The sequence below is a fragment of the Desmodus rotundus genome, chromosome 7 (genome assembly GCF_022682495.2).
Source record: "Desmodus rotundus isolate HL8 chromosome 7, HLdesRot8A.1, whole genome shotgun sequence".
NCBI classification, from domain to species: Eukaryota; Metazoa; Chordata; class Mammalia; order Chiroptera; family Phyllostomidae; genus Desmodus; species Desmodus rotundus.
Window position 1 is genome coordinate 109282007 of NC_071393.1, and position 24872 is coordinate 109306878.

Below are 24872 nucleotides of genomic sequence, written 5' to 3' on the forward strand. Positions count from 1 at the left end.
AAGGATAAAATAAGTTTTTATTTATAGTCTTATAGTAAAGGGGGAAGCCTTAACTTGCAAGACAATTCTTCGGCAGTATGTACAACATACTTTTTATTTCCATGGAATGGAATCAAACACGGACTGAGACTACAGAGTATACACTAGAAATCAGCAAATGCCAGGGACAGCGTAGGAAAAGACAAAGAAATGAGGCTAAACACACGAAACCCTTCACTGGGATCTGCTGACCGCAGCCAGAACCAGGGCTGGATCACACAACAGGGACAGGTTCCAGAACAGTAGGAAACAGAGTGGGGTGAGGGTTGGAAGGGGCCGCACTGGGGTGCGGGTTTAGTACCAGGTAAATCGCTCTTGGTATTTACATACAAAATCAGTTGGCTCTATTTCTTAGAAATACACACGGAAAGAAAGAAAGATTTGATCATTACTTTATGAATCTGTCGCTTTGCTATACCGACATCATCAGAAATAGGGACAATTCACTCAGATTCAAATTTCAGTAGCAGGAAATAAATATCAAAACATCATCACTGGCCCTCAATACAAAACCTCTACCCCACCCAGTCCCCCCTCCTTGCCCCACCCCCCAGCAACCTCTGGCGGCTACCACTTCACTGCAGACGAGCCCCACACGTACCACACGAGTGTCACACGGCCCTCCCTAAGGCTGGCTGAGTGACGCAGGAGGGAAACAGGTCAAAGACTGTGCTGTAGACCTGTCCTCACTTCCTTTCACACCACAAACTTCTTCAAGGACTTGATCTTGTTCAACAGGAGCGATAAATAGCTTTTTAGGAAAAAAAATCCTTAAAAAGAAGAGGGGGTAATTCTGATTACTTCTTAAACCAGTCATCTTCTTAAAGTAGAGCAGTCCACAGATTCACAAAGTCTATCAAACAGAGGTGAGGGAGGCCCGGGAGGAGAGGCCTGGGAGGGCGGGGGTCCTCTGGGCCTGTGCCCAGCAGGGCTGGAGGAGCTGGTAGGTGGTCAGGACACCATGTGCTCAGAGGTCCGGCCGGCCGTCTGTCCTCCACAGAAAAAGCTGCCAAGTTGGGGTGTTTTGGTTTAAAAATTCCTGGTGGGGACAGGGAATCCCTGAAGGGAAACGTTAAAAAAAAAATAGTGGAAATGGGGAAGGAGAACGAGAGCTGTTGTCCAAGAGCTTCTATGTAAAAATAAAATTTAAAAAAATAAAAGAGAGAAAGAAAAAAAAAAAACAGTCTCTTAGATGGTTCTGAGGGTTCTAAGGACGAACTGAAAGAGGATGAGACGACGGAGGAGACAGACAGTTTTTATTGCTGGCCTGCCCCGCGGAGCTTAGCTGGCCTCCATCCGGAGTTTCTTCCTGCTTTGGGGCTCTTCGGGCTCCGACTCTGAGCTGGAGTCCGAGCCCCCATCGAAGGCAGAGATGGTGCTGCCCTTGGCGTTGGTGTAGAGGCTGTTGTCTGAGGAGGGGTAGTTGGTCTGCAGTTGGGCACTCGACCTCGCCTTCTCCAGTGCACGGACTGAAAGGCAACCAAGCGAGTGGGTTACAGCCTTCTGGAGACTGGGGGAGTAACTGAGTCTCAGGTCAGGGTCCAGCCTGTTCTTCCGAAGGGGTTGCTGGCTGCTGAGGCTCAGAGTGGCTCAGAAATAACTCCCTTCTGGCGGCTGTTCCGCCAACACACTTCATTTCCTTCCTCCCTTCCCAGCCAGACCCAGAGCCCACTAGACATGGCCAGCCACTCTGCAATGCCACCCGACCCTAAAGAGAAGTCTTGTGATGTCACCGTCCTGCCTTGGAAGCCCAGTGTAGAGATAGGAGCATGAGCTCCCTGTGGGACCCAACAGTGCAGTGACAGAGGAGAAGCTGGCCTGGCAATGCCAGGATCCATAAGGGTGTGAAGGCCACACAACAGCAAGAAAGGATGACATGAGATGTATCATCCAAAGGAAAGTTTTGGCTTAGCTCTCATGTACAAGATCCACTTGGAAAGACAAGCTGGACACTTGCAAGCAAGTCACCAATACACACAGAATACCTGAGCCTTTCGACATACAGCCCCTACATGCAGGCTGCTCGGCCTGGTAACCAACCCGCTGCCACCTCCCTCTGCCCATCCCTTAGTTCAGCTCATCTTGAGCCTGCAAGGTCAACCCTTTTATTTTATTTTAATTTCATTTTATTTCAGGTGTTCTAACCCAAGTGGTTACTTGCATTTCTTTTTACTTGCATCTTCCATGAGGGAGGAAGAGAAGTGAATTCCCCAGGAACAAAGAACTTGATCAGCTCTTGCTTTCCCCTGTGGTTGTAGGAAAAGGTGGATGTGAGCATTGGAGAACAGCATGGGCCTGGCCCATAGGCTGCCCTGATTGGACTACCATTGGCACTGGGGAGAGCTCACTGTCCCTGAACACCTGGAGTTCCTGGTGCGTATAAGGCACACTCCAATCCAAGGACCTTAGCTCTTTTGAGACACCTGATGCCAGGTGTGATTCCTACTACAGGTAGAGCACCTAAGCCCCAAGAGGAGAGAGAGATCAGGTCAGAAAAAAAGTCTCCAGAGGTCCAACCCCTAGACTCCACTGTTCCCTCACTGGCTGCCGAGATCCTTCCTCAGGATGATTCTAACACTCAACTACTCAGAAGCAGGGTCGTGGCTGCTTATGAGCACACACTCCATAACCTCTTCTGCTTCTGCAGGCCCAGGTGCAAAGCCCTGGCCTGGCCAGAGCACCACAGGGCCAGCTGCCCCACCAGCTTAGGTGCTTACCTTGCTGCTCCAGAAGAGCATTCTGCCGCTTGAGGTCATCAATATCTTGCTGGTGTGTGTGGTTTTTCCTTCGCATATACTGGATATACTCTGTGGCTTTGTCTAGGATTTGGGCCCGAGATGCCTGTTGCAATATGAGAGAAAGCAAAGGGGACATAATAAAGACCTAGTCCAAGCAGTGAGGAAACTCTGTCTTTCTGTAACAGCAGCATGGGGGAAGGGAAGCAGGAGGGTGAGGGGGGACAAGGCTGAGGAAACCAAGTTATCGCTACTGAGAGTCTTCTCTGTGCTTGTCAAGGTGCCAAGTGCTTTGGACAGCTTACCTCACCAGCACTCAGAGGCAGCTCCACAGGAACCCGAGGCCCAGAGAAGTTTACTGGTTTATTCAAAATCACCAGCTAGACAGTGGTAGAGCCTGGATTTAAACTCAGGTCCGTCTGACTCCTGAACTTGTACTCCACTCCTCCCATCCCCTTTGGTTCTTTACGTTGCTTTCAAGTCTTCAGCCTGGCTATGTCTGAAAACATGAAAATACTACTTAACTGAGAGCTTGTGCCCCTCACTCTCTGCTAGGGCCTGACTACAGGCAGCTGCTCCAGGAAGGTAAGAGCAAGATCTCAATTAGAGCTGGCTCAGAGTGGGGGTGGATACAGAGTTCTTCATCAAGGTCCTAGATTTCAGCCTTTCCCCCAGACCGCTGTGAACTATTTCCAACTAAGCCATGCCGCTGTGTCACTTTTTCAGTCTTCCTGGTTGAAAGTACTACCATGTCAGAGTTTGATGTCAACACAGGAAGGGCATGAGATTGGGCCACTTCAGGAAGCAGCCACACCTATACTATGGCCACAGTTAGCCTAAGCACTGCCCTGTCAGAGGAGTAAGTTAATAAGCCAGTAAAATGGATGTCTGGTCACTCTGCCCCGGATGGAGGGGCACACTTGCCTGCATGATTCCCTCTGGGTGTGAACACGGCCAGAGTTACTCATGGCCAGGCAACCAACCAGCTGAATTGGTAGAATGGTACAGAGCCAAGAGAAATTAAGCCCACGGCAGGGTAGTCCAGTAGTTCAAGTGTGGCATTCATGTCACCCCGGGTCCTGAGAAGCAGCAAAGCTTCTTACTCAGGGTAGGGCAGCCAGTACTTGACCAATTCTGTATCATAACCCCACTGGGTTCCAAATAACCAGCACACAGCAGAGGGAAAGGGGCAAAGAAAACATCCATCCTCGGGCTAGCAAAACTTAAACCCTCTTGTATTAAATCCTGACATCTCAATTTATAGACCTCAGGCTGGGCTGGGTAGAGAAGTTTGCAAGGCCTGGGTTTATTCACCAGTCCTTACAGGCACAAGAATTTCTAAGCTTTCCTCTTACAGGACCCTTAAGGCAACTTCCTCAAAAGGATACTGTTCATATTTAACCATTTTTATATGGTGCAAACTATGTGCAAGGTACTGAGCAGACACTGTGGGGAAACAAATGTTATCAGTCATGGTTCCTTGCGCCCAGATGTCGACGTATCATCTAGTTGAGGAGATAAACATGTCTACACACAGACAAATCACAGGGCAGTACCGACAAGTGTAACTTGGGTAGTACAGACTGAGTACTAAGCAGATTAGGAAGGCCACAGGAAAGATGGTTTCTGACTAGGGAGGTAATTACCTACTGTGGGACAGGCACTGGCCTTGGCTCTGCATGCATGTGAACACAGAGATGCACACACAGCCCCCTGCAATAATGAACCCTGGGTTAGACTGGGGTGGAATTGGGGAAAAGGGTCACTCTGGGTCAGGAGAAATGCACAAGCAAGGGCATGAGGGTAGAGACAAAGCCAGGTGTATTTTTTTAGTTGAGTCAGTCAGCTTATGTAGGAAAAATGAGAGGACCTACCAATGGGGCCTTGCAGCTCTGGTTGCAAGGCCACTTCAGATGCTGTTTCTCATTTCTACCAAAGGGGGACTTATTAGAGTCTAATTATTAAGTGATTAAATATGGGATTAAAAGTAAGTATTGCAGGATAGGCAGCAGAGTGTCAGGGAAGAATTTAGGAACCCAGGAGACAGTGCACCCTAGGCTCTGTCAACAGGCTCTGCCCACCAACGTGATTATTTCTCTCCACGGCAAATCCTTATGGCTAGAACCTCCCTCAGCCCCCACCGAGCCCTCCAAATTATATGCACTCCATCCCTGATCTAAGTGCTATGCATATTCACACAGCAGACTCTCTTTAAATTTGCCTATTTTTTTTAATTAACAGTTTCCAGAAAGCAACATTAGCTCTCATTTAACTGTTCATTTGAATCTGGGACTAGAGGGGAAAAGCAAAATCTCTGAATGATAGAGCACTCCCTTGCACAAACGCTTGGGGTGATAACTTTGGGAATAAGAGGTCTTCGAAGAAGGCTGGATTGGTATAAACCCAGCACCAGGCCTTCAGTAGGCTAAACACAGCCCTTCCTCCATTTCCTGCCAAAAGAACAATGCCGGCCACTTGCAGTGCCCCTGACTCCTTAGCAAGTCCAAAAGAATCGTTTCATTAACTGAATTTTGCTCTTCCCAGGGTATTCAACAAGAAGTAAAGTCTCATAAAAAAAATTTAAAGAACAAAATATAAAACTCCTAAAAATTTACAAGTACACATAGTCCGGGGAAGAAAAAGCATAGTGTTGAAGCCAGAAAGTGCTCGATTCATCCCGAATTCCCTCCTCCCAGCATTCTAAACCATGTAAGTTCACGTGAGCAGCCATAGGATTAAGGTGTGGGCAAGCCCTTCCCTGCTTTTATGAGTTTATACTATGTGAACAGGGCACTGAGACCAGTAAGAGCCCTGGGCTTTATGGCATGGACTAGAGTGGCCCTGGGCCTTCAGTTTCTGTGCTCTGCAACAGGGTCATTTAGCTGAGTCTGCAATCTTCGTGTGAGTGTGACTGAGCAGAGAACAGGCTCAGTCAACATGTGACAGGTTGACTCTTGTCGTTGGGTAACCAGTAAGAGCCTGAATAACTTTTTTCCTGCTAGTTTTTAAAATAAGGCACTAACTCTTAGCCTGACTTTCTGAGCAGAAACAGATTTCTTCAATGGGTTGGATGCAACCCTGAGGTAGGAATAATGGTGGCTAAAGGGACTCAAGAAGTCCTGGACCTTCCACGTAGCAGTGTGAGTTAATGCAAACTGGCTCCTCGAGCCTCTCTTTCACCTCTAGGAGCCATGCAAAAGGACACTGGACAGCCTTGCCAGGTCTTGTCCAAAAGCCATGCTTGCAGATGTGATACAAATGATCATGACGAAATGACAACAGCTATGACTTCCTGAGTATTTACTAAATGCCAGGCATCCTCACGCCACCTGCTGATATATTATTTCCTCTCTCTTGCTATAAATGAGCAAACTGAGGCACAGAGCCATAATTTACCTCATGTTACATAACTACTAGACAGTAGAGTTAGAATTTGACCCAGGCCTCCAAGACACCCACACTTTGGGAACAAAGAGGAGGCTGTGAAACTAGTAAAGAACATGAATAGATTTAGAGGGACAGGACTGTTATGAAGAGAAGCGTTTGAGCGGAAGAAAAGGACTGTGAAAGCATCACCTGATTTATGCACGAGGATGTTCACGGAGACCCTGGGGAGGGGGTGCTCTTAGAGGAGTGCCAGTCTAGGTAAACCATCAGCACACACTGCGGGTGCAGAGGGAGTTGAAGCTGAAGCAAATCTGAAGACAAGTCTTATGCTGTTTTCCTTTTTCTTTTAAAGCCATATGAAAAGCAAACAGGCTTCTAGCAGAGAAGTAGCAAATAGAGAAGAAGAGCCTGAAGATGCAAGATAGCTTTACAGAAGTGTTTGAACCGGGCTCTGGGGGAAGGGAAATGACAGTCCCCATAGTGCTGTAGCTTCATTACCTAAGAAGGGTAAAACCTAAACGGACAATGGAGAAAACTTGGTCTGGCCAACAGGCCCAACAGATTCCTGTCCCTTTTGCGAGTGCCACAGCTGCCTGCACACCTGCCCCCCTGCCCACGGCAACAAGGAGACAGAAAAGGGTCAATCCAGCCTCCAGAGGCACCCACTGTGACAGAACAGAGCGCACCCACCTCAGGTGCTGCAGCAGGAATCAACTACATATTTGACTGAAGGCCCCGAACCCAAGAGTTTCATTCTAATTAGCAGCTTTTTAAGGCCCCAAATGATGTTTTGTTTTTTCTCAGCTTATTTTATAAGTTTTTCTTTTATTTTACTCAAATGCCTCTTAAAGTAGTTAACACTAATGCTTAGGAGGACATCCAAGGTTACTAAATGCCATTTAAAGCTGTGGTTCTCGAAACTTTTCATGTAAGGTAAAAGTCCCACAATTTCTGGAGTTGTAAGTTCTATTACAGTGAACTGGACTTGTGGAGAACTCGGAGTTGCTTTAGGAAGCGGACTGGGAGAGGCAGGCAAGAGAAGAGTGGTACTAGACTGCTAACACGAGGGACACTGCTGCCGCTGCCCAGGGCCCTGGTGCTGACTCCAGAAACAATGATCTCAGTTCTGTTTACCACCTTTTCCTCCTCGCTATCAAAATCCTATTAAGATCCTACTGGACTGATGTTACAACTGCCTTGTTACCCCAAGACCCAAAACGCCACATCCCCGGGAATGAAAGAACTGCTTATGACTCACCAACTGACACCTCTTTTATTATGCACTACTTATTTTAAAGAACATAACGTCATTATTTTCTGAAACCTGCACAAGCTTTTATACACATTAAGGTAAAGGGAAGACTAGAGCAAAGCCAGTGTGCATTTTTATTTGAGTAAGCCATCTTTTGAAAAAAATTAAATATTTTGCAGAATAAATTTTGGGTCTGGATTAGATTTATTCCAATATGGAAGCCCCACCAATGCCAACAAGGGAGGCTGCAAGGCCGTGGGGTCAGAGCAGCACAGCCGAGCGATGCCCCCAACGCTTCCTGCTGCCACCCCGAAAGACTGTGTTGTTGATCACCCTGGGAAGGCAGAGCTATCATGACCTTAAGGGGCTAAAGCCAGGGGTCAGGCATTTGTTTAAGGGTCAACACAAATCATGTTTCAAACCTTTATTCTTTATTCTTATGCCCTTGGTAGTTTGAAATGAAGGTGTGGCTCTTCCCCAACAAACTTTAACTATGAAGGACAGGAGCACACAGTTACCCAAAGAGGAAATGCATTAGCAAATAAAGGTGTGGAAAAGAATTTAGTCTCACAGATAATAACAAAATACAAAATTACTACCTTTGCCTACTAAATTAGTTGTGCCCTTCCACCTCCCAAATTTCCAGTATTGGTAAAATTGGTACTCTCAAAAGACACTACCAAAAGGATAATTTGCTTGAAAAATAAAAGAAAGAAGACATAAAAACAATCCTCCTGAAAAGCATGTTGGCAAAACACATCAAGAAACCAGATGTTCTTACCCCTAGACCCAGGAATCCAACTTCTGGAAATCTATGGGAACAGCCCCACACACCAAGGTGGTCATCACAACATTATTTGTAAAAATAAAAAAAAGGAAGCAAACTAAATGGTCAACAGAAAGATGCCTAAATATAGACACTCCATCGCTTGGGGGGGAAAATTATGCTATGTGAAAAACAGTAAGCTGTAACGTTCTGTCCACGTGAAGCATGGATAGAGAGACCAGAAGGAAATACACACATACTATCATTTCCTTGCTTTTCAGATTCCATCAATAAACCCATGAATTTAATAATAGTAGGTTTTATGGGAAGAAAAAAAAGGAGGCAAGTTTCTTTCTTTTCCTTTTTAAAAGATTGTTTTTATCTCTTAGACAGGAAGGGAGGGAGAAAGAGAGGGAGAGAAACACCAATGTGCAGTTGCCTCTTGCATGCCCCCCCTCACTGGGGACCTGGCCTGCAACCCGGGCATGTGCCCTGATGGGAATCGAACTGGAGACCCTTTGGTTTGCAGTCCAGCACTCAATCCACTGAGCCACACCAGCCAGGGCAGGAGGCACGTTTCTTGACATCCACTTTAAGGTGGCATCCAATTTTAGTCACATTAAAATGGGTGTGGGGTGGAGAATGTGTCTATGCATCTCTGAACTGCAATGTCTCATATAATAGCCACTAGCCATATGTGGCTAATAAGCACTTGAAGTGTGACTAGTTTAAACTGAGATGTGCTGTAAATATAAAATACATGCTGGATTTTTAAGACAGTACAAAAAAATAATGTAAATTATCTCATTAGTAATGTTTAATATATTACATATTGAGGTTATCCTTATTTTGCATGTTAGGTTAAATAAAATATATTATTAAAATTAATTTCACCTGTTATTTTACTTTTTTACTGTGCCAACTAGTAATTTAATTGTATTTAAATTATATTTAAAATGTATTTTTGGCTCAAAGTTTTTGCAATTTTGTTAGAGGAGGAAGGGGAAGGCATCATAACAAATCCCTATCCTTCCAAATCTCAAGATGGAGAACGCATTAGGCACAGTTTCCTGGCTCTCTAGTCCTCTCCACAGGAGTGAGCCCTCCCCACTCTGCACTACAGAGACTTCCAGAAGGATGGACATGGCTTCTGCCCTCAGGGAGTGAGCCCGCTAGTTAGGCCTAAGATCATCCCAAAAGGAGAAAGACATAGGAGAGGCTCCCCAAAGGACCACTGAGGTGAAAGGGAGAGTGAAACCCTGGGCTCTCCGGATGATGCAGTGTTTGATATGGGCCCCGAGTGGGCGCAGGGAGAAACACGTGAAGGCACACGAGCGGGAAAAGCACGCACAGCTTAGGGAGCCCCAATATCCTCTGGGCAGTGAGGCTGGAGTTCGACATGGAGGAAAGGCAAGAATGCAGACAAACTAAGAATAACATTCCTAGGGAAACAGAGAAAGATGTGTACCCCTCCACAGTAAGGGAAGAAGGAGAAAAAGCAGGAGGGCAAGTTGGGTAACTTATTTAGAGAACATGGAATGCCAGTCCTTACCTTCACCGGCATGGAAAAGCCCTTGGAGGTTTTCAGCAGCACATAAATAAAGTTTACAGAGACCTCACTAAATCAGTACATTTACAGTTGCTGAGCCCAGAGCTTAAGGGAGACTTGGGCAACTATAAATAATAATTCAAGATGTAGAAAATTTGAGAAGAAAATAATTGCTCAACTTGGAGTCTAGCCAGGTAATAACCTTAATGAGTAATGAGGTGAAATGGCTAGGGCTGTGGTTTACATTTCATTTACGAGGTACTCCCTACAGCAGCCCAGATAGGATATAGAAACAGTGCTGCTGAATAAAATGCCTGACTTAACAGGTGTCCACCAGAACGAGCCTCTCCCAGTGTAGCGTGGCCCAGGTGGATGGAGGATTCCTTCCTCCAGTTAACACTCACTGTGCACTGCACTGTGTGCCATGCCCCGAAGGAAGAAAAATGACCATCTACCTCTTAAGGAAACCAGGCTTTAATGGAGATGAAACAGATTATAGAGCCCAGTGTTTTAACCTCTTATTTGATTCTCAGAATGTTATCTTATTATTGTTAATTGTTAGGAATAATCCTCTCCCCAACAAGAGAGTAAGACCCTCAATAGTAGATACCATCTATTATGCCTTCTGAACCCCTCTAGCACTCACATGGCTCTTAATTAAGAAGGTGAGCACAACCATGTCAGCTGCTGTTGTTTTTGTGAAAGGGAGCAGCAAGCCCACTGCTTCCTCGCGTGCACTCATTCCATACCCCTGGAACTACCATGTGCCAGGGCCTGCAACAGGGGCTGCCAGAGACAGTGCCCTCATATTCTCACCCAAAATGGAGGAGTTCTGAACTTAATACTTGCTAGAAGAAACCTGTTTTTCTTTATTTTCATTTTAGGTCATATTCCCTCTTTTTAACACAACTCTATCCAGAAAGGAGAAATCCAGAGCACAATTGCCTGAGAGAGCAATTAAGTACGACAAACAGGCATTTAGCCAGAGACTTAAAAGATGCGAAATTTCTTCAAACCATGGTACTGCTACAAATGGCAATGTTGAAACAGAATCTTCTATCACTAAGTCAGCCATGCTAAGGAGACAATGTTACTGGATGTAATCACTCTGGTTCAGGTGCTGGGGCTAACTTACTGGGTGGAAGGCAGAATGATATCCTTATGTAAAGGTAACTGATGGGCTGGCCACCAAGTCTTGTCCCCCACATAAACAGGGGGAGCTCAGTGTCAGCAAGCCTTTGGTCAGCACTCCCTAGTGCCCAATCTAGGACTGTAAAAACAATGAATAATTCTGTTCAAAAAAAGTAAGTCTTCCAATAAGAAATGGAGCCGCAGTTGTTCTTGCTCTTGTTCCCCTTATTCTGGCTGACTGGTTGATGGTTCTTACTTCATCCCACCCGTCCAGCTGAAAAACTACACGGGAAATGAGACTAAAACAACAGAGTTCACGAGTCCACCTGCTAACATGAGAGTCCATGGGAAAACCCAAATGGACTGTCAACTGTAATGGTCTATTTCTCAGAAAAGTGATGTGCACTCAGAAAAATTTATGAACTTTAAATGATCCCCAACTCTCTGCACTTCAGCGTTACCTACACATGTCAATTCAGAGCAGAGTATCTTAACAGTAGCCTCGGTATGCCAAGATTACCGGCTTTATCCAGGGGAACCTCCCCAAAACAAGATAGAAACATTTAAGCAAAATTTCTTTAGAATACACAGTCTCTAACTTATGATGGTTTGACTTCCAATTTCTGGACTTTGAGATGGTGTAAAAACAACATACACTGATCTAGTCCTGGGCTAGCCACATGCAGCATGATACTCTCGTGATGCTGCTGGGCAGTGGCAGCGAGCCACAGCTCCCAGTTGGGCACATGATCGCCAGGGCAAACAACTGATACTCTACACACACTGTTGCCAGCATTTTTTGGATACTATGTTCTGAGTATATTTAAGTAGGTTAGGCTAAACTATGACTTTTGGTAGATTGGGTGTATTAAATACATTTCTGACTTAGGAAAAATTATAATGGGTTTATCAGAACAAAACCCTATCATAAGCCAAGAAGCACCTGTATCCTTAAACTGCTTACCCCTACGGTGTGGTAGAAAGATAAAACTTGGCAATCGGCAGTGCTGGGTCCTAGTCCCTGTCCATAATCTAGTTCTAGGCCCCTGGAATCACAATCTTGAGCCGCTTTCCTCACCTCTGATATAGTAGTAATGGCAGAAGCAAGCAGCAGTAGTGTCTGTCCAATTACAATAGTAACAATACTCACCTCATGAAATTGCTGTGCTGATTTAACTACCTTGCAATACAGATGTTAGTTATCACTGATTTTTTAAATTAGGCAAAAGGTGACCATTCTTTATACTGTTTATAAAGAATTGTAACATAGAAATACAGGATACAAAGGATAAACATGGTAGAGGTCTTACACGTCAAACTTTTTTTTAATACAAGTTTCCCCCAATCTTGGTTAGGATCCAATCAATCCAAACCAAGTACTGGTTTCTCTTTAATAAAACAAAAGACTTAAGACACATACGACAGGCCAAATGCTAAATGAGAAGTCACAAAGGAGATGAGGCTTTCCCTTCAAGAATCTTAGATCCCTGAAACAGGGTAAAATAATCATTCGTGATTATTCACATAATGTCAAAAGTCTTAATTACTGCAATCCAAGTCAAGAATTAGCCAATTTCCTTTGGGTCAAATACCACATTAAAAAAAAAAAAATTACAACATTTAGTGAGAACTCAGAAGTGGAGAGACCAAAGTATTCTGTAAGACTCCCCGCAGATTTGTGAAACAGTGCTGGCAGATAAGGAGATTAATGAAGATTGTGGAATTTAGTTGAGGAGGGGCTGGGGTTCCACCAGAGCTAACACCCAGTTCCTTTATTCACGGTGAGTGTGAAATACGTGAATTGAAACACAGGGCAGGGTTCTGAAATGGGAAAGGCACCTGTACACCCATGTCGGGGCTTTGTTGATGGGCTCTACAAAACCTGGTCCCCCCTCTCCTCCCCTCCCCTAGTCTCTTACTTCTCTGACCTCATCTCCCACCATTGTCCCTTTACTCATTCCACTGTAACCACTCTGACCTCTGCTCTCCTTGCTGGGCCCAGGAATGCTCCCAGGTTCTTGCCTCTGGGCTATTACACTCACCTTCGCTCTGCCTGTGGTGCTCATCACCAGACAGATGCATGACTCTCTTTCACTTCTTTCAAATATTGGCTCAAATGCTGCCCTGACGTTGAGTGTTCCTGCCTGCCCTAATGAAAATGGCAACCCTTTCTTCCCTGTACAACCTTTTCCATGGCACTTATCTGACCATATATATAGGATCTGGCACAAATAACACCCCTGTGTTATGAGCTGGTAATCTATACTAAATCTTTTATTACAAAATCACAAGCATGTAATTCTGTAACATAACAATATCACACTCAAGCACATCGTATGACATTTTAGGTGAAATGTTCAAACGGCTGTCCATCCATCTCGTGTGAGACATTCACATACCCTACCAACCACACTCAATGGCATCACTTCTGCTAGACCCTGTATGTGTGTATATATGTATTTCCTTTAATTTTCACCCAAGAATATGTTCATTGATTTCAGAGAGCAGGAAGTGGGGGAGAGAGAGAGGTATCAATTGGTTGACTCTTGAACGGTCCCCACCTGGGGACCTGGGCGCAACCCAGGCATGTGGGTCGACTAAGAATCAAACCAATGATCTTTCGCTTTGCAGGTCGATGCTCAACCAACTGAGCCAGGCCAGTCATGACAATATTTTTAATTATTAGTTCATTTTCTATCTTTTCCTCATCAGAAGAAGAGCTTCTACTTGTCTGTTTTGTTCACTGCTGTATTCTAGAACAGTGCTTGGCATGTAGCAGACCCTCAATAAATATTTGCTGAATGGAGTGAGTAAATAAGTGAATAAACACAAAGGCCACAATGAATGACAAACTATTCAGCATGTAAGACTACCGAATTCAAACTGTCAATTCTTTGAAGAAAGGAGACACAGGATTTAGGATAATGTGAGTTTAAGGACTTAAGGAGAAATATAAGGGCAATGTACAATAGGCTGGATAAAGAAAAAAGGCATAGTTGAGATCCTATGACCCACTTCTTCCAAAGTGTTTGCAAACTTAAGAATGCCTAAGAGTCACCTGACTGCTTATTTACTTATAAATAGAGATCCCCAGGCCTGCCTCCAGAGAGGCCGATTCAATAGTGATTCTGATGTGGGTGGTCCATAGGCCACATCTTGGGAAACACTGCCGTGGCACCACTCCTGGTTAGACGTGAGAGTTAGAGAAGGCAGTTCTGCCCATTCAGTTCACCAAAGCCATTTTAAGTGATACCAGGGCATATGAATAAGCACCAACTGTCAACAGTTCAGACACGCACAGACGGTAATCCTTTGCACGTGTGCACTTTGATTAAAAGGGTGAGTCGCTGTCCCCATCATAAAGATTTCCTGTGGTGCTTTAGACAGTGTTGCGCCCAGGAATGCTGCTATTCCAGGTAAGAACCTTGGTCCAAGGCCATTAAACCACGTCTATACTAAGTAGGCCTAACCCATGGCAAATTCTGGTTTTGCAATACTAGGTATTCACATGGCCTGTTTTATTGTTTTCATAAAGGTCAGACCTACTCCATGCTTCAGCCACCCAGAAAGCCACACCTCAGATAAGGTATAAAGTGTATGACTTACCAGACTGGCAGCATACAAAAAATGAAACCAAAAGTGATTCCAAATTTGACTGGATAACCAAAAAAACCCAGGACCCCCACTAAAGAGCTAAATCAGGAGACCCATTCAAAGCACACTTGAGAGTAAAGTTTTTAAACATTGGATCACTGAACCAAAAAAACACAGGTCATCTTCTCAGCTTGCCACTTATACCACTGAATTGCAGAAGAAAGTGGAAGCTAGTCAATACATTGTGTCAAAGATGAAACTACTGTATTTTCGGACCATACGACGCACTGGACCATAAGATGCACCTAGGTTTTAGAGGAGGAAAATAGGGGAAAAAATTTTGAAGCAAAAAATGTGGTAAAATATTAAATAACATCTTTTAAAGCAGAAATCCTTTTCTGCTTTGACATCTCTCCACAATTACGGTAGATTCAGCAGGAGACTACAGTACGCTATCGTACCTTTCTACAACAAAATACAGTAATGACAGAACTATCAGCACCGAGTCCTTCATAGTTATGGGGGCGCTGTAGCTGAGAACATCAGTGGATGACGCACTGTTATGGGGGGATCTGCTGCTGACACTGTTATGGAAGAGATCTGCTACTGGAGGGCCACAGGTTGTGCAACAAGCTTGTATGGGGACAGCAGTTTTGCACAACCTGTGTGGCTCTGCAGCTGTTGCCAAATTACAGCTCCCATCATCCCAACCTGCCCAAGCATGATGGGAGTTGTAGTTTTGCAACAGCTGCAGGGCCACATTGACAGGTGACCCTGCAGTGGAATTTGCCTATGTTAATGTTAATGGGCAACACACCAGTCACGTGATGGAGGCAAGGCATGTACAGGTGCTGCAGGCTTTCTTCTCCTGACCTGCCTGCGCCGCCTGTACCCTCCTCCCTAGCACCATAGTGTGCCGCAGTGGGGACTCCACTCCTGTCTCCCTTGCTTCGCACAGTCGGGACACCCCCTCCTCCCAGCCCAGGGGCCGCAGCATCGCCCCACTCCTGCTGCCGCTGGCTTCCTGCAGCGGTGACCCTGTTCCACTACCCCACCTGCCCCAGTGAGCCAGGCAAGCTACATTTGGACTACAAGACGGCACCCCCATTTTCCTCCCAAATTGGGGGGAGGAGGGAAGTGTGTCTTATAGTCCGAAAAATACAGTAACTGCAAACTGAAGTTTCCTCCCAATCCCAAGGAGTGAACCTAACCACAGGCTTTTTCACTCAAAGCCTCCAACTTTTTCAAATGTAGAAACAGCTGGTACCTCCCTCTCTAGGGAAAACATTAGTCCTGGAAGGCCATTAGTGTGGGGTGGGGGGAGAATCAGTAATTTTTTCTTCCATCTCTTATGAATATAGCTCTTTAAGGTTTCTTTTTTTTTTGTCCCATAGCTTAAAATGCTCTTCAGATGCTTTTGAAATAACAGCTGTTGGAACAGAGAGAGATCACTGGTATCCAGGCTATTTCACATACATTCCTGGGAGGTTTCATTTAAGATAAGTATTAACTTTGAGCCAAATGAAAGAAATTCCTATGGAGGTATAGGGAATCACTGACCACAGGAATCCTTCATGTTATCGTAAACGACTACGGTCTACTCTATACTATAGTGTATTGTTATAATAATTCTTGAATGAGTAATTCATTACAAGTAATACTAAATATCATTACAAGTAATACAACTGATGCCTTACAAGCATTAGTTGTTTCCTAAGGTAGGTGAGGTGTGTGATGATCCTCCAAAGAATAAAAAATTAAGGAAACCATAATACATGAATATCCCTGCCTCTGTTTCTCTCCAGACAGGTGAGTACACCGGTTCCAAGCTAGTGAGGGCCAACCAGCTTTCTCAATAAACTCACCTTCTCTCCTTGGAGTGATGGGACTGAGTCCCGCAAACTGTGAAAGCTGTCTTTGATGTGGTCCCTACGTTTTCGTTCCAGTGCATTATGATGAGCCCGTTTGTCAGCCTAGAAGAAAGAGCATATTAGCAAAGTCATTCCTTTTGCTTTGTACAGGTGGGAGGCTTATAGCCTGGAAGTATATGCTGTCAGCGCAGTCCCTGGCGAATGGACTGGGAAGGATTTGTTGAGGTGGGCAGTTAGGAGTCTCCAGAATTAGGCTCTGCTAAAGGGGGAGAAAGGGGTGAGCAAGCCTTGTGACAGGAACATCCAAAGTAGCTCGATGCATCCAGCTCATGCATAAGTAAAATAAAAGTTATTCATGGGGACAAAGTGCGACTCTCCTACATCAGTCTTTTCTTACAACTTACTTATATGACAGAAAAGCTACCAGTCCATGGTGACCAGGGGAAAGCTCCAGCGGACTCCTTCATAAGGTGTGATCAACCTCACTGTAAGTAAGCATTCCCCATGGTGGGTGCCCAAGAAAGGAGTTAGGGTATTGGTGTAGTGCTTCTTTCCATGTGAAGCCTCACCATGAGTCTGTTCTGGTCTCCAGCTCGCTACAAGGTACTAGTAAGACCTTCTTACCAAATCATACATAGAAACTAAAACCTCTGGAAAAGCAGGATGCATAAATCTAAGATCATTAAGACAAAGCTAATACAGACGCCCACTGCATTCTGAGATCCCATCTTTTTAAAGTGGATCCAAGTGGCCACCCTGCCAAGGGCTTCCCCTCACATAGGCTGTGACTGAAAGGTAGTTCTCAGACGGCAACTTTTGACATGCACAGGCTCTGAATAAATGTCCTCGGGCAAGTCATGACTATTTGGCAGTATCTAAATACCCACAGATCAAGGTCTTTATCCTGTCTTGCTTAGACTCACAAAGAACTCTAAGAACAATCAGCTGGAGAAGGGTGAAGACTGCCAACAAATCAGGAACAGCACTGGCTTCAGGCAGAAGAGACAGTGCTGGAGAGTACTGCAAGAGAGCTTCAGCAGGTCCCCATTAAAGGGGCATTCCCTCCAAATGAAACACAAATGCTTATTGAGTAAGGCAAGAACTTCACTACACCTACACCTTAAGAATTATGGAAAATAATACACTCTGAGAATTTACCCTTAATACACAAGGGGGCACTGAGCTACCCTGAGGAATAAATCTGTATATAGGAAGTTCAGGTAGCTTTAATCTATCCAGACAGAGCACAGGAATTTTAAAAATGAAGCAACTAGAGAAAATAGCTTACTTAGCACAAGAAAGCCCCAAATGAATCCTTGTACTACACAAGAGGCACAGAAAAAAATCTACAAAGACAAGAGTTGTGGGAATGAAAGGACTTGAAATTCTATTATCTAACCCTAAAAGTCTGAGTCATTACAGAAGAGGAGGAGGCTGGGAGCAGCTGTAGTAATTTTAGTCACTTCCTCGTTTCTCAAACACAACACCTCACCTATAGCTCTGCTGAAATGGACACATGGTTCCCATCACAGTCTTGGTTCTCCAGAACATAGCACTCATTTTCGGGGCAGATGCCCGCAGCACTTCTAAAGCCCTGTTAAATTTTAAAGTTTGAATTCACTGTAAAATGAGTGTTTGCTGGACTTCAGTGATATATGGAATTTATGGGGAAACTGAGGGAACGATCGAGCTCAGACAGATAACTTGAGGCTAGAGGTAGTACACTGTATCACACAGTATGAGAGCAAGAAAACTGCAGATGCCTCTGACAGCGGTATGAAATAGCTTGAAGGAATTAAACATATTTAAGTACATAGCCCTTTTCTAGCTGACTGTTCTCTCTATTCACCTACGCAGGTAAATTCGAACCTGGACTATACCCACTAAATTTGGAAGGCTGAGAGATGGCATTTGGCATCTATCTGCCTCTCCTGTGTTTGCTACATACTCCCTAAGCTGGTTTATTTACATGCAAATTAATCGCCCAGCTTTGGTCTCCAGCAGCAGCCCAAGATACTCCTGTCTACTAAATCACCCCAATTCCTGGCCCTCCTCCCAGCTTAAGAGCTGTGCATAGAAGCAGTGACACCAGAGTTACCCACAATCCCTCTTGTTGATACAAATAAAATTCTAATTGTCTGTTTTCTTTCTGGGAGAGCCTGCAAATCTCAAAAGGCTAGAATCAAGTGAACTTGGTTTCACTCAGGCCTACACTAAGAGAGGTGGAGCTAAGTATCATCTAACACCGAAATCATCCCCACAATACACTGCCCCCTTCCCATTCACTGAGCCCTGAAAGGACTCAAATGGACAAGTCTTTTGGTTAGAGGATTATAAGTGAACTTGGCTGAGGACCATCAGCAGAAATCTTGGCTTCTCATCTGGGGAGCCAGCCAAGTTTGAGAAGTTGGCTCAACAAGGAAAGGCAGCAGTCCACTGCCTGGTAGAAAGCCTGGGCTGGGGACTGTTGTTCTCAAAGTAGTGGATGGAATTTCTGTGGTGATTCCAGGTCCAATTTAACTAGCAGAAGAATGGAATCTCAGCCCAATCCCTGCTGCCATATCCATCCCCAAGTGGCCACACTTAACCAGAGTCAATCTTAAAGCTCTCGGAGACATGGCAATGGTGTATTTTTCTCCTCCCCAAGCCTCATTTGAAAGAGCAAGTTAAAAATATGCAGAATTAACACGCCTAATTCCAGGCAACTCTGAACTAAGTGATACCTCTAGTGGCTTGAGAGCACATGAAAAACCTTTACACAAGGCAGAGAATTGTTTGGGAAACACATCCAAACCACAGATCCATCCAGCCAGACAACACGTCCGCCCTCCACCCCCCAAACCAATTCATCCAAAGGGAGGGCCAGGTGCCAGGTCTCTCACTGCTTTGTTAACTGTCTTCACCTGATGGCAACCTTTTTTGAAAGGGCCAAGGTTTCAGAGTTGAGAATCAAAAACTGGGTGAAGAATCCTAATGTAAGGCATCTGAAATCCTCCCACAAACTTAAAACTATAGTTGTATTTTTTAAAATTAAAAAAGAAGTCCAAACAATTGTGTCTGCAACAAATAAAGCTCAACTCTGACGATGCAGTTTTCTCTCACCTGTACTAAGAAAGATGTTTCATCATGAAAGTGGGTTGTCCCAAACAAATTCTAGGAGACAGCAGAGGTATTCTTGGGCTGCACTGCAGGCCCCCACACTCCTCTCCTCTGTATCATATAGGAGCAGTGGCTGGATGGTGCTGCTCTTCAAGTATACTGGATTTGAGGTTTCTGCCAGAAAACCCTGCCTTCAGGGCATTCCAGGCTAATAGGAATACTAAAAGGCTGAGCGGTACTGAAGAGTGGCCCACAGATGCTCAACAGGAACTCCAGCACCAAATCGCTTCCAGCTTTGACATCTCTGCCAAGATTTTTATTCAGTCTCTCAGTTTTATTTCCACCAAACTTTCCATACTGGCAGCCAGAATAAAAATCTTCACCTACAATTTGTCCATCTCTGACACTAACAAGCACGCGTATCTTAAGTGTTGTTAAATGTTGAAAGCAAACATTATTTTGTTAGCCAAGAAATTGCTAAACTGGCAGGAGGTCATTCAAGCTAAGGAGGTCTGTTCAAAATTGAGGGGAATCTTTTTAAGTTATTTCATTCCAACTTATTGCACTGAGAATGCATCTTCATCCAAGGCATTACATCAATCGGCAGCCTTATTTTCTGTAAGTTCTAGGTAGGCAAACAGCATGGGGAAAGAAATACTCCATTACTGAAGAATGAACAGGTTCTCCAGAACAATGCCATTTCTTGCAGGCTACCTCACACCACCCTGTCTATAAGGGGAGTCTTCTCAATTCCAATACAGAAATTTCTCAGCACACAGGGAATTAGAGTTGCTTATGATTATTAATAAGCTATTCTTATTACACAGTAACACTGAAAATACATCAGCTCAAAATTCTCATCAGAAAAGTTCTATTTATTACATCTGGTAGATGGGAAGAGAATAGAATAAATAAAATGGAATTTCTAAGGAACTCATTTTAATCAACATGAAAAAATACAACATGAAGTAACGGGCGGCTAGAATGAGAAACTCACTAAAGTCCTTAACAGGAAGCTATAAATTTCAACTTCCCAACACCTCTCCTGCTTGAAGCCTGTTACACATTTCTAACATCCAATAAATATACGTGTCTTCAAACTTTTTAAAAACAATCATGTGGTGCCTGAAAGAACTTGGTAACACTACTATCCAAACACGCCACCTACTATAGCTGTTTAAGAGAATAAGAATGCCTTGATCAGGAAATTTTAATTGAAAAACCAAATTGGATTCCTTGATCAACTATTTCGCCAATACTAGCATCTTGAAAAAGGATAAATGTAAGAACACCCTTTAGTCTAGCAGGCATATTTATGAAACAAACTTGGCATTTCTGTATCACTGTCAACACTCTAAGCAGGCACCAAGTACATGCATCACACAGCACTTTACCAGAGCAACTAAGTCCAGGTAAAACAGTAGTTTCCAGAGTAAACTCCAATCTCAAAGGCAGCCAAGCTCATTCCCTTCTGAATATACCGCAATTCCTAAAGAAGCAAAGAGCTCTTGAGAAGTTAAAAATATTTCACACCAAAAAGGTCCAGAAGCAAAAGCGCACAAATCCTTTTTAAACGCCGGACAGATATACTGTAACTGCAACACACTCAACTGTCGTGAAGGATAAGAAGTTGAAAAAGGCCTTGGGTTTTCTGACCAACACACTAACCCTACATTTTTAGTAGACTTTTGTTCTTTCCAAAAGGAGTTTCCCAAACAGAAGTAAAATTAAAAGACCACTTTGCAAGAAATACACCTGTCCCAGAAAATTATCTTTAAAATTCAAAATAATAATAAAAATAACATCAGTGGGATTCTGAGATGGATTAAATTTAGTAATGAAAATACTGTTTGGGGCTACTTCCTGTAACACCGCTTATTGGTCAGTGAAGAAGCCGTCTTCCGTTTGCACTGAGGCAACAACAACAAAAATTTATCAAATCAGTTTCACTTTCTGTTACAGTTAACTTCACTTCCTAACTTTCCTTGTGAAGTACCCTATGGTTTCTCGTGCAGTAAGTCTGTAGCTATTGTAGTGATGTTATAAAACGTGAATGTTTCTTTTCATATTAGGACCCAGTGAAACCTTTTCCAAGTAACTCTTGTAAAAGTTCTATATTCTTAACTATGTGGTTATTCACAGTTTACATCCTCTTCTGAACGAGGCAAAGCTTAAGAATAGTTTCCTCCCAATTAAAACAAGTATATTTATTTTCTGTACTAAATATCAGGAACTAAACAGACATATTCAGAGAAAAATAATGAAATCTCTTTTACCCTACATATTTATGATAATGGTTTGATATAATGCAAAATTTGTCTATTGCTTCTTCTCTCCATGCTCTTGTGATAATCCTGTGCCAGGCGGATTTAAAAGTTTCAGCAAGTAGACGTGTTAAGTTAAGAATAAAATGTCAAACCCACTCCTTTTACCCACTCCCCAAAATCAAAGAGAAAAACGCTAGGCACCTCAACTCCAAACTAAAAATATATAGACAAAACAATGAGATTAGCATTTTAGGAGTGTGGAAACACTGTAATAATTTAATAAAGCAATTTCTATCAATACCCATGTAGATGAATATTATGGAAGACAGAAAGCTTTTCAAAATTCAAGCCAAAATTTCACAAAGAAAAATCCCACTGGAAGGCCAATGTAATTCCAATTCAAATGATGATTCTGGAAAGGATGCCTAACTGATCCCCATCTGGTAGGAACCCCAATCAAGCCCTGGGGCGGACCTTATCATTGCAGACTTGAGAAAGCAATGTTTAGATAGACTGGGTCCCAAACATAAAACTCCACATTCACATGTTAAGGATAATGGTAGGTAACTGAAGAAGAAAAAAAAAGTAGCTGAATTTTCAAATATATGTATAAACATTAAGTATCTGACAATACTTCAAGTAGAAAGAAAAATTCTTTTGGGGGGCTATTAGCCAGGGACAATTTTTAAAACCCCTGAAACTGCATCCTTGGATTTGATGGAAATATTAGTTCTCAATAAATAAAGTTTTTCTTAATGACTATATGCTTGGACAAATGGCAGAATCTTTGCTTGCTCTAATGCAGATATAAGTAAGAGGACTTACTTTTATCCTGTGGTAATTAAATTCTTTGACCAGAGGTATGATGGTGACATCCCACAAATTCTAACAAGCTCCCCAAACAACTGGACTGTTCCACACAATACTTTAAAAATCAGAAAAATAACATAAAGGATTTCTAATGTTTCTTCAAAAATAAAAGGATCTCCCAACACTAAGCCCTCATTCCCCTGTAACAGCTCACTGGAGTTTAGTGGCTGCCTTTTTAGTGCCCCGTCCTTACCTCTGCTCTCCACTTTGCTCCCGACTATCGTATTGCCTGTGTCCCCCAGAGGCATCTAAATTCTTCACCCCCATTCCGCACACTTCATATGTTCCCAGCTGTCAAATATTAGACAGGGATGCATTTATTTCTTTCCCTTTCTGATTCTGATTTGTCTGTTTTTCTCATTCTCTGAGCTATTCATGAAATGCCCACATCACTGTCTCAGTCTCCAAGGACATGAATTAGTATATACCTACATCCGTATCAATATTCATATCTATATCCATAAAACCATCTACTGAGAAAATCAATATCAAAACCCTGAGATATTATTGACAACAGTGTATGGTCTCAACCATCACCCTTTAGCAAAACTATCTCTGCAATGCCATTTTTCTCCAACAATTTTTCTATTTTCTTTATGCCTCTCCTTCGACTCACATATAGCCAGACCACAATAAGCTGTATGCGACACATTCATATTCAACCTTCAACTCCTCTACATCTCCAATTCCTGCGTTAGAAGAATACCATGGCATACTAAATTCTAGGGGTCTACAGCAGTCACATGACTTTGGTTAAAGATGATTACTACCTGCGGCTTCAGCCTCACTCAACTAGTAGATATATTTTAGAATCTACTTGTTCCAAAGTAAATCTTTGGACCACCCTGCCCTGAAACAATACATTTACTTCAGAATGTTACAGTTCTCATTTCCGACATAGTGACAGCTAGCTTCCCTCATCTGAAAGCTACAGAATGATTCATTTCTTTGCATACAGCTCCTCTCGCTCACCCAGTCACTGGAACTTATCACCTGAGAATGTAGAATTGTAAGATTTGCAACCCGCCCCCCCCACCTAGAAGCACAGAACAAGGCCCCACTTCACCTTAGCGATTAATAGGAGAGATTACTACAATATTAAAAGTAACAGAATGATCTTTTTTCTCTCTGACCCCAAAAAGGACTAGAACTGAATGGAAATGAAAATGAAATGGAGAGTAGGAGACGTACCGCAGATTGAAACCTCGGTTGCTCTTCCTGGAATAAGAGAGAAAAAAAAAATAGAAAATACAGAAGTTATTTTTACACTTCATATTCAATAATAAGAAAGAAAATGCCGGCGGCGGAGGAAGCGGCGGGTGGGGAGTCAGCCCGACCCCCCCTCCTTCCCCCACACTCCCAAACCCCCAGCGGGATCAGGCGGCGGGACAGAGGGTGGGGGGTTCCCGAGCACAGCCCCTCCTTCCCGGATCCGACTCAGGCTGGAGTGGGTAGGAGCAGTATCTCCGGACCTCGGACCCAGCTCGGGCCATCAGGGCACTCCAACCCCTCTCTGTCTACTCTCAACCCCCAGGATCCGCAGGTCAAGGGAGGAGGGGATCACGGGCCCACGGGGCAAGTCCTAGGCGCCGTCCCTTTCCCCAGAATCCGGACAATGGGATCCTGGGCGCACCCTGTCCCTGTCCCCTGTATCCTGGGCGGGATAGGGTAGGAGCTGGAGGCCGCAGCACCCTCCTCCATGGGGGGAGGTAGGAATCCCAAAGGCCGCATGTCTCCTCTCCACCTCCAGTCTCAGAAGGCCGCTCCAGCGAGAAGCCCGGAGGGGAGCAAGCCAGGAGGGCGACGGAGGCGGTCGCAGCCCCGGGGTGGGGGAAGGAGTCGGCGGCTGCCCGGCCCCCTGCCGCCGTCGCCCCGCTGAGAGTCTGGGCCGCTGTCCCCGCCTGACAACCCGCAAGAGAAGGAAGAAGCCCCAAGACTCACGTCGCTCTCCACCTCGATGTCATCGTTATCGCTCATTTCCTACGGCCCAGGGAGCGGCCACTGCAGCAGCGGTAGGGAAGGGGAAAGGGTGGAGGGGAGGGGGAAGTCACCGACAACAACAAGCGAGTCCCACACACACACACTCACTCACTCACTCACTCGCTCTCTCACTCACACACACTCACAACACGGGCGAGAACCACCTCCTCACTGCAGCACCGGATAAACGGCGGCACGCACGCCCGGTCGGCCCCCTGACACGTGACCGGGCTCCTCTCGCTGTGGCCGCTGAGACTTGTAGTTCTTGTTCTTTTGACTGACGGCCCAGCTAGCGCCGGAAAAACTACGAATCCCATAAGAAACTGTATCCA

General features: G+C 44.3%; 1 protein-coding gene across 4 annotated transcripts; it reads right to left on the minus strand.

Annotated features, from left to right (window-relative positions):
- Positions 1-24715, minus strand: MAX (MYC associated factor X). 4 transcript variants are annotated; one of them, XR_008427306.2, is made up of 6 exons: positions 24502-24715; positions 23752-23778; positions 16319-16426; positions 2757-2880; positions 2201-2285; positions 1-1508 (listed from the first exon to the last, which is right to left on the minus strand). XR_008427306.2 is itself a non-coding variant. In XM_024567464.4 (5 exons), the coding sequence occupies exons 1-5, from the start codon at positions 24535-24537 to the stop codon at positions 1321-1323; spliced, it is 483 nt and encodes a 160-aa protein (XP_024423232.1). In that variant the 5' UTR covers positions 24538-24713; the 3' UTR covers positions 1-1320. The 4 variants fall into 4 exon arrangements, 2 of the variants coding, with proteins under 2 accessions (XP_024423232.1, XP_024423233.1); XM_024567464.4 differs by lacking the exon at positions 2201-2285 and having other exon boundaries at positions 24502-24713; XR_008427307.2 differs by lacking the exon at positions 23752-23778 and having other exon boundaries at positions 1279-1508; positions 24502-24671.
- Between the last annotated feature and the right edge of the window lie 157 nt (positions 24716-24872).